We start from the raw sequence: 13,760 nt of genomic DNA, 5'->3' as shown, positions 1-13,760 counted from the left end.
GTGCAGCACACCAACATGGCACATGTATATGTAACAAACCTGCACGTTGTGCACATGTACCCTAGAACTTAAAGCATAATAAAAAGGAAAAAAACAAAAAGAGTGCTCTAATTTAGTTACCTACTTCTTAGGTACAGGGGCAGTATCCGGCAGAGTGTTACCTCTGGAGAGTGGAAGAATGAAGTTAAGGCTGGACTTGACCCACAAGGACGGCTTCCCAAATCCAGTCTTAAAACAAAATAGTATTTTGTATAATTTTCTCACAAAAAGCAAAATACTTCATCATTATTCAAAAGTACCGGTTCAGCATCTCTTAGTCAAAATGCTTGGAATCAGAAATGTTTTGGATTTCTAGGTTTTTTTGGAATTCTGAATATTTGCATTATACTTAGCACCTTAAATCCAAAAATTCAAAATCTGAAATGCTCCAAAGAGCATCTCTTTTGCACTTCATGTCAATGCTCATAGAGTTTTGGATTTTGGAGCATTTCAGATTTCAGATTTTTGGATTTGGTATGCTCAACCTATAGTGAGCTTTTACAATGGACACCTACTAATTTGTAATTTGTTTAAGGCTATAAATTGAGCAGTAAGATTAGATTAGAAATCATTTATACAATAAAAAGTCTCATGCCAAGAAGTTTAAAAAGTGATGTAAGTAGTTTCAAGGATTCTCCCAAAGGTAAAGAAGGCTTTAGGCAGGTCTTACCCCCCTGGCTCTGCCCTTTGTTAGCTCTGTAAAGCTAGATGAAGCCCTCTTATCTAGTGTTTAATCCCAGTACTTTCTTTTTTATTGAAGCAAAATATTTCTGATTGTGGCTTAAGCTACTTGTCTTTTTCTCTTCAGGATTCTGTGGAAAATAAAGGAAACCATGCTTCATATTAACTGTGCCTCAAGAAGTCAGTTAGTCACTCTGTGCCTTAGTTTCTCTCTTTCCTTCAAGTGACTCAGGACATTGTTTTAATGTGAAATGGAGACGTTTATACTTGCCCATTTAACTTCATAGAAACAAATGAGAAAAGGTCACTGAAAGTACCCTGAAAATGACAAAGCAGTAGATAAATGATTTAATCCTAGATCAAGGTCTACCAAGTTCAGCTACAGCAAGCCTCTGCCTTGGTTTTCTCATGTTTAAAATGCCATAACTTTTAATTGCAACTTTCTCTTTTTAAATGATTCCAATGTTTTAGTAAATAATGTAAAAATATATACTCCTGAAGAACTGTGAAATATCATACTCAACTACTTCACATGCCAAACAGATATCAAACTGAAAGCACCCATTACCCTCCCCAGGTATATCCCAGCTCTTGGAAAGTTATGTCCTTAGTGAAAGGGAGAGAAATAGCGGTGCCAAGAAGCGTTTCCACGAACCCAACTGTCATGGAATACAGCTAGATATAAAAATACTGTATCTAGACATCTGATGATTGCTCATACCTTATTTTAAACCGTCTTTGTGTTTACAGCATGAGAAAAATAATTCTTAAGGGTAATAAGAACATAAACAGAAAATTATTTTCACATACCAGTATAAATAATTAGCCAGTGTTGAGTTTTTGCAGGCTCTCGATATCAAGAAGGTACAGAGATCTTGCTGAAAGAATTAAAATAAATGTATTATACATTACCATCTACTATTAATGGAGGAAAATAAGTAAGTCTACATTTGCCTATCAGTTTTCATCTGTATATCTTATGTAACAGATCAGATTTTCTGCCATTTATCTACCCTTACATACACACATACAAAAATATTTTAAATCAGACAGTATGCAAGTGGTTACAATGCCACAGTTCAGAGAACTCCTTGTCCTCCTGGAGCTTCATATTGGTAGAGGAGAGAGACATTAAAAGAAATGGTCAGGCCGGGTGCGGTGGCTCAAGCCTGTAATCCCAGCACTTTGGGAGGCCGAGACGGGCGGATCACGTGGTCAGCAGATCGAGACCATCCTGGCTAACACGGTGAAACCCCGTTTCTACTAAAAAATACAAAAAACTAGCCGGGCAAGGTGGCGGGTGCCTGTAGTCCCAGCTACTCGGGAGGCTGAGGCAGGAGAATGGCGTGAACCTGGGAGGCGGAGCTTGCAGTGAGCTGAGATCCGGCCACTGCACTCCAGCCTGGGCGACAGAGCAAGACTCCGTCTCAAAAAAAAAGAAAAAAAAAAAAAGAAATGGTCAGGTTGGGAGGTTAGAAAAGGCAGCAATGAAGACACGACATTCAGGCAAGACCAAAATGACACTGGAAGACTCTACGTTTGGCTTGTTCAAGGAATTTTAAGTAATGTAAACAAAATACAGTGAACACTGAAGAGACTGAAAAGATAGGCAAAGGTCAAAGTATGTGAGACCTCTAAGGTCACGTTATTATTGAGTATGAATTTTATTTTAAAAGCAATGGATGCCCAACAAAGGATCTTAAGAGGAGAGTGAGATGATGTGATTTACATTTTAGGAAAATGACTGGTTGTCCTGTGAAGTAAAGACCTGAGATCAGTTAAGATGCTATTATGGTAGACTAGGAGAGTGCAGATGGTGAAAAGGAGACAAATAAAAGAAATATCTTGGAAGTATAATTAACAGGACCTGCTGGTGGAGAGGAATTAGGAAGGAAAGAAAGGAATTAATAGTAACTCCCAAATTTCTGGATTGATTTGTTATGGCACAAATGGAAATTTCAGACAAAAAGCTACCTATCTACAGAGTAAGAGGAAAGAGTTGTATTTTGAAATATTAAGTTCAAAATGCCTGTCAGATACACAATGGAGATCAAATACATGAATCTGAAACTCAGGTGAAAGATCTGAGCTGGAAATATAAATTTGAATTTATTAATACAACCTAGGGCAAGAGTATTGAGTGAGACTAGAAGAGGAGCCTGAGGAACATTAAGATGTCAGGCAGACAGGAAAGTGCTGACAAAAGAAACTAAGAAGAAATGGCAAGAGAGATGAAGAGAAAAACAAGAGATACACAGTATCACCTAAACCATGAGAAGAGTTAGTTTTTCAGGAAAAAAAATTATTTACTTGGTTGAACACTCTGAAGAAGCTGAAAAGAATGTATAACCAAAAACATTAGGGTTATTTTGTAACTTAGCAAATTAAGTTTTAAGCAAGAGCCAGAATGATATGGAGTAAAGACTGGAAAGAAGGAAGAAAAGAATATGTATAAACAACTCCTTTGAGAAGAGAAGTAAGAAAACAAGGTGCTGTTTCAAGAGATGTGGTCTCAAGGGAGAGTTTTGTTTTTCTGAACTTTTAACATGGAAAATTCTAACACATACTTGAGTATTTCTATCAGGAAAAGAAAATAACACATCTTTGAAGAGAGTTATGTTTCTTCTGTGTAAGAAAACAGAAGGAAAGTATGGGGGAGAAATTCATGTCTATAAAACCACTGATGGGAAAGAGACCATTCCTACCTAGAGGTTTCTATTGTTTCCAATAAGTATAAGGCAGAATTGCCATCTGGAGATTGGAAGGCAGGGCATGAGAACAGAGTGGAAATGGTATGAAAAATCACTGCAGGACAGGAAGATCAACACGTCTAGGGACATGGAAGATGGCAGAGAGCAGTGAGTGCTCATGTGAGGTCTGTGATCGTGAATTTATAGTGACACCAACATGCTATGCTGTGTGTTTTTCTTCAGCAATATTCAGGCATGGCGAAAGTAGGTAATTAATGAGGCTTATCAAGAGTTGAGATTTTTGCCAGGGGAACTGCAGGTACTACTAAAAGAATAACTAAAATGACAGCCATGGGATAAAAGCTATGTTCAGAGAAAAGCAAACGTTGAAGGGAGGTGATGAATAATGAAAAGGGTAGGGATCAATAGATTAGAACTTTTAACACAGTAGGGGTCCTTTTGTAATTCCGAGTAATAAGAGGTTGTTATTACAAAATAGATGTGCCAATGCTTTCAGTAAGAATTTTATCTCCAGTTTTAAAGCTTAGGTGTACATTTCAAATATGCACCAAAAAGCTCCTTAATCCAGAGGCCATTATATAAAGCTGAGTCCATGAGTTTAATAGGCAGACTATAGGCCTAAAGTTCTCTTTTGACTATCTGGCAAGAACATTATGTTTTTGTACAGTGATGTATATATTTTAATAGCAAACATATTTCATTTCATACTATGCCCTTTTGATAAAAAAATTACTTACAGAACATAAAAAAAAGTTGAATTTTAAAAATTGTGAAGCAAGAAGTATGTATTGTAAATGTTAAAACTCAATTTGAGTAAGCAAGACTTTAAGATTTTAAAACAATTTAAAGAAAAAAGTGCTTTATAAAAAAAGATCACATGTTGTAGGTCACAGACATAAGAAGAAATGGTGAGGAAGGTGCAGGTATCCTTTAAGAAAAGTATCTCTAAGTATTTACTGAGTGTATACAATAATAATAATAATAATATCAAATCTGGAGGAAGTTAAATAACAAGACGGGGTGGGGTGGAGGGAGAAGGATTTAGCCAATGACAAGCAAGAATATATAATTTATATATACATAAGGAAGTATAGAAAGTACTACATAAGATGATGAAATCAGTCAAAATATAGCTACAACCACCATACAAACAAATGGGGCAAAAGTTCCAGTTACAAAACAGTGTTAAACTAGATTAAAAAACAAAATTTAGCTACATGATATTTACAAGGGACCTAAATATAATAAACCTAAAACATAAGGCTACAAAAAAATGCAAAGGAAAAGATAAACAAAGACAACAAAAATATTGAGAAGAAAAGATCAACATGAACACTAATCAAGACAAAGCTCTATTAACATCAGACAAAACAGGCTTTAAGATGAAAAGCTTTATTAGGTATCAAGAGGGTTACCGAACAGTGATAAAAGATGCAATTTATGTATTTAATTGGAGAGAAACACTAGTTTCTAGTGTTCCTCAAACATACACACTTAACCTCTGGTCTTAGGACCTCCATACTTGCCACGCCCTCTATCTGAAATGCTGTTCCCCAGATAGCCATATGGTCGTTCCCTCACCTGCTTCACTTTCAGTGGGATGTTACCTTTTTAGTAACAAGTAACTTGTAAGAGCTTTCTAGAACATAAGCTCTACGAAGGCAAACATTTAACTGTCTTGTTTTCTGCTGCATCAACCCCAGCATGCAGAACAGTTCCCTATATGTTAAGAGCTCAAAAAACATATGTGAATGAATGAATGAATGACTGAATCAATGAATCAATATCTTAGCTTTGAAAGGGAAAACTTAACTGTAGTACACTGGCTTCTTAAAGGGCTTCTCTAAGGATTCTATGATTCTGTGATTTAAAAATTCTTTCAGTTGAATATTTTGTTATACCGACAGATATGCAAACATACAAACTTTAATCAATAGCTAATAGTTAAAATATTCATTCAGTCATTAACATTACGTCCTAAAATCTGACTAAAAGCAATATATATATATATATATACACACACTGAAAAATCACATGAACTTTTCTAATAAAACATGTGTTACTTGTTTTCAACATCAGAGATATTAATGATTTCTTTTAAATTAGAAGTCTTATAGACAAATTCAAAAATATGTACTATATCAGCTTCTACAATGCACTTTCCAAAGTGCATTGCAGATTAGCACTTTTCAGATTAGCAATAGTCTAACAGGCCTGTTTTATCTCAAAAATGCGTCTACTTATATGTATAGTTAAAAAGTTGCTTAGTGTATTATCTCTAATATCAAAGTCACACATTTCTACAATGTAATCACAAGCACTGACAACAATTACAGTGAGGTTCATAAATACTTTGACAGTAAATATTCTGAGTTTCCCTAATAAAATATTTAAGCCTAGTTTATTTTCATATTGCATATGAATCCATTTATATGCCCAAAGCACCAATAAAATGACTTGAATTGAGGACTATCTGGCACTTTATGCTGAGGGGAAAAGTCATAAACATGCATCATAAAGTAAGTTATTTAATAAAGTTGTAATATTTAGTTATTTAACCAAAACTGAGATTTAAAGACAAGCATAAAATGTTTATGCGGTAGGATCTCTCCTATAGGAAGCTGGAAAAGCTTTGTACTCACTTCCAGATTTTCACCATCTGGAACTTCTTTCGTTTTTGATGCAGGAGGAGGTGAAGAGACTGGAGGAAGGGGGCTGGTTATAATTTGGGAGCTGAAAAATAAAAGAGATCACCGAGATGTAAAATACTCTGTCCATAAGAGAAGACACATTTTTTTTTTTTTTTTTTTAAAGCACAGTTCACTTCAATTGTGTCTGGTTAATCCAACACTTCCTCAAGTGTGTTCTGTGCAACACTAGAGTCACATTGTACTCTGGAAAAAGGGCATGGTCAAAGATGATGGCTAATGCCTCTTGGGAGATTTATGTGCAAATATGCATATTAAAGGTTTGGGTAAGTGTTGTTTGTTTGTTTGTTTAAAAGCTCATTTGGCTTTAAACCAGCATTTCCCAAACGTATCTAGCCAAGATCTCCTCCTTTTTATCTTTTTAAAAACAAAATAAAGCTTAAAAAAAGAACTAAAACCATACACACACACACACACACACACACACACACACAAAATTAGTGACTAGTACACCGTAAGTTGGGAAAGACTAGGTTACAGTTTTCACCCCATCATAAAACTCTGAATAGACTTTTACTTATCAAAACATTCTACATGGCATAAGGAAGAAAGTAAATGAGCATGACTTAAGACTGAAGACCTCCAATATAGAGTGAGAGATAATATAAAGAGGATCTTTATATTAACAAAAAAATACAAAGTAGTCACGGAAAGAAAAATTATTTGTCGTCTTTTTCGTTTCTTCTCCAAATAAAACACAAAACATAAAGCATAACCATAATCATAAAGAAAAATTCAAAAATCCAATCTTGAGCTCATATAATAATTGAAATGACTGGACTTACTCAGGAAGTCTAAAATCTAGACCTGGTTTTGTCAATAACAAACCTCATGATCTTCACAAAACCATTTTCCATCACTAAGCCTAAGAGTTTTCACCCAACAGTTACTACTTTTTTCAAATTTTAAGATTTTCTGAAAAGTAAAAAGTAGAAAAAAACGTGGGATTTGGAGTCAACTCTACCATTTGCAAGATACATAAGACTTTGGGCAATTTACTTCAAGTCCTTCATCTCTAAATTAGGGACATGAATAAGCACCTGAGAAGACAGTTGTAACAAGATAATGTGTGTGGACCACCTGGTACAGACTGGGAACTCCTCATTTTTATATTGTTAATAGCTAACTTTTAAGTCAAATAATATGCTATTATTTTCAGTGTAACTACTAACGAGGTGTAAACAGCTAATAAAAAATACAACTTTTTATTAAACTATTTGGGCTCACTAGCATGCTCCGTCCTGCCCTTTCATCCATTCTTTTTTTTTTTTTTTTTTTTGAGATGAAGTCTTGCTCTGTCGCCCAGGCTGGAGTGCAATGGCGCAATCTTGGCTTGCTGCATCCTCCACCTCCCAGGTTTCACCATGTTGGCCAGGCTGTTTTTGAACTTTTAACCTCAAGTGATCCGCCCACCTCAGCCTCCCAAAGTGCTAGGATTACTGGCATAAGCCACCGCACCCGCCCCTTTCATTTCATTTTAACATAAATAAGTAATAGTAGCTAACACTGAGCACTATGTATTAGACAGTTTCCTCTGAGTGTTAATTCACTTACTGATTAAACAACCCTTAAAGATGAGTTACTATTGCTATCACCACTCTTAAGAAACTGGAGACACATAGAGAATATGTAATTTATACAAGTTTACACAGCTAGGAAGTGGCAGAGTCAAGATTTGAAGTCAGGTATTCAGACTTGATAGCCTGCAAAACACTGTTTCCTAATACAGTAACTTGTGTGCTGTGAGTACACATGCAATATTCACTAGTAAAACTTCAAAATTAGTAACACTAGGGGTTGGTACATCTAAGGAAAGGAAAACAGAAAACAATTTGAAAAGGGAAAAATCAACAAATTGGAAAATATGTCCTCCCTGGATATCCATACCTATCTATTTCTGCAGAATGTATTCCAGAATTTGACAGATTTTCTGACACTGAACTCTGACTATCCTTCTTGGTAGGTTCCAATCCATTTTTTATATCATCAAAATTTTCATATTTGAGAGCCTGGACCAATTGTAATAGGTACATCAACAAATCCTGGAAAACAAACAAAAAGCAAAGTAATATTAGGAAAAGAATGCAAAATGATTACAGACATTATTTATTCCTAAATATCAACTAAACATTTCACTTTTATCTATTACTTTTCAGTTGTATTACTTTTGACATGTCACCAAGTTACTTAACTTCCCTGTACCCCACAGCCCCTTCATCTTTAAAACTGACATCATAATATAAACTGTAGAGAAGAGCACGAGGGTTAAATTAGTTAATAAAAGAAAGTCACAGAATACTGTCCAGCACAGGCTAAGTGTCCAATAAATGATGTGTTTCAGGTAGTAGCTTCAAAAAAAAAAAAAAAAAAAGTGGGAAGGATTCAAGATGCTTTGCGTAAAACTAAGAAATTATACCCGGTCGCAGTGGCTCACGCCTGTAATCCCAGCACTTTGGGAGGCCAAGGCAGGCGGATCACGAAGTCAGGAGATTGAGACCATCCTGGCTAACACAGTGAAATCCCGTCTCTACTAAAAGTACAAAAAATTAGCCAGGCGTGGTGGCGGGCGCCTGTAGTCCAAGCTACTAGGGAGGCTGAGGCAGGAGAACGGCATGAACCCAGTAGGCGGAGCTGGCAGTGAGCCAAGATTGCACCACTGCACTCCAGCCTGGGCAACAGAGCAAGACTCTGTCTCAAAAAAAAAAGAAAAAAGAAAAAAAAAAGAAATTATAGAAGGATCCTTTTTTCAGTAATAGATCAGAAGAGTGCATTCTATGTTTAATATTATACAAGAAATTCCAAATTTTCAAGTTTTCAAAGAACTTCTGTTTAATGTCTTTTTCTGGTTAGAATCTTTAAAACTCATGTGTTTTCTTTTTTCCTGACAGATCAGGTTTTAGAGAATCTGGACTGCTTCTTAAATGAAAGATGCTGTAAAACAGACATTTGATTAAGAGACATGCTTTCTATTCCTGCCAACTCTCAAGAGAGTTGAACAAAACAAATCGCTAAGCCTAAATTCTCCATAAGTGACAACCAATGAGATAACCTGGACTAAAAAGGTGTCAGTCAACAAAGCAGCTTTTACTTTACTGAGTTTTCCCTTAATAATAATGACAATAATAATAATGATAATAAAACTCTTTAATGTTTCGGATGGAAATGCTTCCAGTATTTCTCTATAAAGGTTGTCCTCTTCACATACTTGTCCTCTTCACAGGTACGTACTTTTTAAAATTTTACTTTTAAAAATAACTAAAAAGTGAAGAAAATCGCAAAACTCAAAAAATTTTTAAATGTATCTATTATCTTCCAATTCCAATTGTCATTCACCCTGTTACAGACACTTGAAACTCATAATTAGAAAATTTTGACTTTGGGACTACCAACTCAACTTCAGTCTCCTCTTTAAGCTCACAAAACAGGTTAAGTCTCCTGCAAATATTTCATGGTCCACTTTTTCCTATTTGTAACACCCATAGCACTTGTAATAACTTACTCTTGGTTTTCCACGATTTTATAAACCAGGAGCACAGAGACCACCTGCCAGCAACCCGTATTTCCTTATTTAATACTACAGGCATAACTCATTTTATTGTACCTTTTGCACATTTTGTTTTTTTTTTTTTTTTTTTTTTTTTTTACAGAATGAGTTTTGTGGCAACCCTGCACCCAAGCAAGTCTATTGGCATCATTTTTCCAACAGCATACTTTCACTCCATGTCTTTGTGTCACATTCTAGTTATTCACATAATATTTCAAACTTTTTCATTATTATTTTATCTGTTATGGTGATCTGTGATCAGTGATCTTTGATGTTACCATTGTAATCAGGGGTGCCACACACCATACCCAAATAGGATGGCACAGTTAATTAATCTTGAATGTGTCCTGCCTAATCCACCAACCAGCTGTTTCCCTGTCTCTCTCCCTCTCCTAGGGCTTGCCTATTCCGAGACACAGTAATACTGCAATGAGGTCAATTAATAAACCTACAACGCACTCTAAGTGTTCAAGTAAAAGGAAAAGATGCATGTCTCTTACCTTAAATCAAAAGCTAGAAATGATTAAGCTTAGTGAAGAAGGCACAGGAAAAGCCAAGATAGGTTGCAAGCTAAGTCTCTTGTACCGAACAGCCAAGGTATGAATGCAAAGGAAAAGTTCTTGAAGTATACTGAAAATGCTATTCCAGGGAACCACAAATGAAAAGAAAGCAAAACAGCCTTATTGCTGATAGAGAAGTTTTAGCGGCCTGGGTAGATGAGACTAGCCACGACATTCCCATGAACGAAAGCCCAATCCAGAGCAAGGCCCTAACTCTCTCCATTTCTATAAAAGCTGAGAAAGGAGAGGAAGCTACAAAAGAAAAATCTGAAGTTAGAAGAGGTTTGTTCATGAGATTTAAGGACAGAAGTCATTTCCATAACATGAAAGTACAAAGCGAAGCAGCAAGTACTGATGGAGAAACTGTAACAAGTTATTGATACAGGTGACTATACTAAACGAAGTTTCAATGCAGATGTAACAGCCTTGTTTTAGAATAAGATGCCATCTAAGATTCTCACAGCCACAGGCTGAGTCTCTTGGTAAGGGTCTCATGTAGGTTGTGACTTTAAGTTGAAGCCACTGCTCATTCACCATTTCAGAAGTCCTAGGTCCCTTAAGAATTACGCTACATCTCCATTGCCTGTGCTCTATAAAGGGAAGAACAAAGCCTGGATGACATCACATCTGTTTAGAGCATGGTTTATGAATATTTAAGCCCACTGTTAAGACCCATTGTTCAGAAAAGAAGATTCCTTTCAAAATATTACTGCTCATAGACAATGTACCTGGTCACCTAAGAGCTCCGATGGAGATGCAGAAGAAGCTGAATGTTGTTTACAATCCTGCTATCACAACATCCATTCTACTGCCCATAAAATCAAGGAGTCACTTCGACTTTCAAGTCATATTACTTAAGAAACACATTTTGTAAGGTCATATCTTCCATAGACAGTGATTCCTCTCATGGATCTGGGCAAAATAAACTGAAAATCTTCTGGAAAGGATTCGCCGTTCTAGATGTCATTAAGAACATTCGAGCTTTATGGGGAAGGTCAAAATAGCAACATTAACAGGAGTTTGGAAGAAGTCGATTCTAACTTTCATGGATAACTTTGAGGGGCTGAAGACTTCAGTGCCTGTAATCCCAGCACTTTGGAAGGCCGAGGTGGGTGGATCACCTGAAGTCAGGAGTTCAAGGCCAGCCTGGCTAACACGGTGAAACCCTGTCTCTTACTAAGAATTAGGCGGGTGCAGTGGCACACACCTGTAATCTCAGCTACTCGGGAGGCTGAGGCAGGAGAATCGCTTGAACCCTGGAGGCAGAGGTTGCAGTAAGCCAAGATCATGCCACTGCACTCCAGGCTGGGTGACAGAGGGAAGACTCCGTCTCAACAATAACAAAAAAGACTTCACTGTAATCCCAGCACTTTGGGAGGCCGAGACGGGCGGATCACGAGGTCAGGAGATCGACACAATCCTGGCTAACACGGTGAAAACCCATCTCTACTAAAAAGAAAATACAAAAACGTAGCCGGGCATGGCAGCGGGTGCCTGTAGTCCCAGCTACTTGGGAGGCTGAGGCCATAGAATGGCGTGAACCTGGGAGGCGGAGCTTTCAGTGAGTCAAGATCATGCCACTGCACTCCAGCCTGGGAGACACAGGGAAGAGTCTGTCTCAAACAAACAAACAAAAGAATATGACTTTTAAAACATACCCACCTACCCTCCCTCACACACCTGTTCACTAAACTATGGTTACAGGAAAAGAATGGGAACAACCGACTATGAAAGAGGCCCAATGGCTAAGTAAATTAACACAAAAATTCATGGTAAAATATCATGCTGTTATTTAGAAAGAATAAGGCAGATCTACAGTGACAGAGTTCAGAACATGCTAAAATAAAAAGGACAAAATATAGCACGCTGGCATTTAACTTCTGTTATTCCTAACAAGCCCCTTTCAACCACACCTGCGTTTATGTTAATGAGGTAACTACTGGAAATCCCCTAAAGATGGGGGCTGGCTGAGAGAAAAGCCAGCCATGTGATTAGAGGGTGGGACTTTAAGCTCCACCCCCTCAACCTCTGGGGAACAGAGAACTGAAGACTGACTTAATCACCAACAGCCAATGATTTAATCAATCGTGCCAATGTAATGAAGCTTTCACAAAAACTCAAAAGCACAGCATTCTGAGAGCTTTTGGGCTGGTGAAGAAGAATGCACCCACGTGCAAGGAGGGTGCTATACTGCAAACTCCATGGGGACAGAAGCTCCTGTACTCAGGACCTCATCCTATGTGTCATTTCAACTAGCTCTTCATCTGTATCCTTTAGGATACCCTTCATAATAAATCAATACTAGTAAGTAACGTTTCCCTGAGTTTTGTGAGTCATTCCGGCCAATTATCACACTCAAGGAGAGGGTTGTGGAAGCCCCCTTATTTGCTAAAGCCAGTAGGCCAGAAGTCAGAAGGATGTAATCTAGTAGAGGTTAGGGGTTTGGGGTGGAGAGAGTAAGCAGTGTTACAGATGAAACAAGATTGGTTATAAGTTGGCAACTGCTGAAGATAGATGAATTGTATGTCAGGGTTCATTATACTATTTACTTTAGTGTTTAAATTTCACCATAATTAAATACACGCATACAATTATCAACTTTAGTATTTCATTTGCTTCTTGAAATTCAGATGCCACTAATTCAAAATGATCTCACTGTCCCCTCCCTCTTAAAAAGGTATTTGATAATAGTTGTTCTATGCAATCAACATTGCTATATATATATATATATAAGCTTGACAAGTTACTCCACATCCCATAAAGTACTGCTGGCTAGCATAAACGTTAGGTTACGTTTAAGAACATATTCACCCTATAAAAATTAAGGAAAAAAATGCTGGATTAGTCTATCTCATAAAGAATTATTAAAGCCCAAAATCCAGCAATGCTTTTGTCAAAAAAAGTGTTCCTCCTTCCCTGATGGCCTTACAAGTACAGCCATGGGCCACATCACAATGCTTCAGCCAAGAGAGGACCATATATATGATAGTAATCCCATAAGATTATAATACTGTGTTTTTACTGTACCTTTTCTATATTTAGATACACAAATACTTAGCATTGCGTTACAACTGCCTAAGCTATTTAGTATGACAACATGCTGTACAGGTTTGTAACCTAGGAGTACATAGCCTCAGTGTGTAGTAGGCTTTACCATCTAAGTTTGGGTAAGTATACTCTATGATGTCTGCACAAAGATGAAATCCCCTAAGGACACATTTCTCAGAACACTTCCCTGTCATTAACTGATGTATAACTGTATATATAAACAGCCAGCAAACCACCTTCAGAAAATCTACATATACATATCATTGTCATCAGCTGAAAATTTAAAAGGCGAGTTTGAAGGAGAGGAAGATGACCACGCATCTCTATGCTTTAAAGGCCCCAAGGGCTTTTCAAGGCTACAATTAAATGTGGCTTGTTGTATACTGACTGATAGAGGAGATCTGAATTATTCCCTAGCTGGTGCTGCATTAAACCATTTTTCACTAGAATTCCTTCTTCCAGACAGAGC

The 13,760-nt window shown here is 37.0% G+C and overlaps 1 protein-coding gene across 2 annotated transcripts in view; it reads right to left on the bottom strand.

The window, feature by feature from the left end:
- PIK3C3 (phosphatidylinositol 3-kinase, catalytic subunit type 3) overlaps positions 1-13,760 on the bottom strand; it is a 125,840-nt gene that overhangs the window by 58,436 nt on the left and 53,644 nt on the right. For both annotated transcript variants that reach the window (XM_011952584.1, XM_011952585.1), the window contains 3 exons: positions 8,027-8,181; positions 6,074-6,164; positions 1,531-1,598 (listed from right to left, as the gene is read on the bottom strand). In XM_011952584.1, coding sequence (XP_011807974.1) covers positions 1,531-1,598; positions 6,074-6,164; positions 8,027-8,181 — 314 coding nt within the window. The remainder of the gene's footprint in view (positions 1-1,530; positions 1,599-6,073; positions 6,165-8,026; positions 8,182-13,760) is intronic.

Source organism: Colobus angolensis, unplaced genomic scaffold, assembly GCF_000951035.1.
Source record: "Colobus angolensis palliatus isolate OR3802 unplaced genomic scaffold, Cang.pa_1.0 Scaffold342, whole genome shotgun sequence".
Lineage (NCBI taxonomy): Eukaryota > Metazoa > Chordata > Mammalia > Primates > Cercopithecidae > Colobus > Colobus angolensis.
The sequence above is the reverse complement of the archived record's forward strand: the minus strand, read 5'-3'. Positions and strand labels throughout refer to the sequence as shown.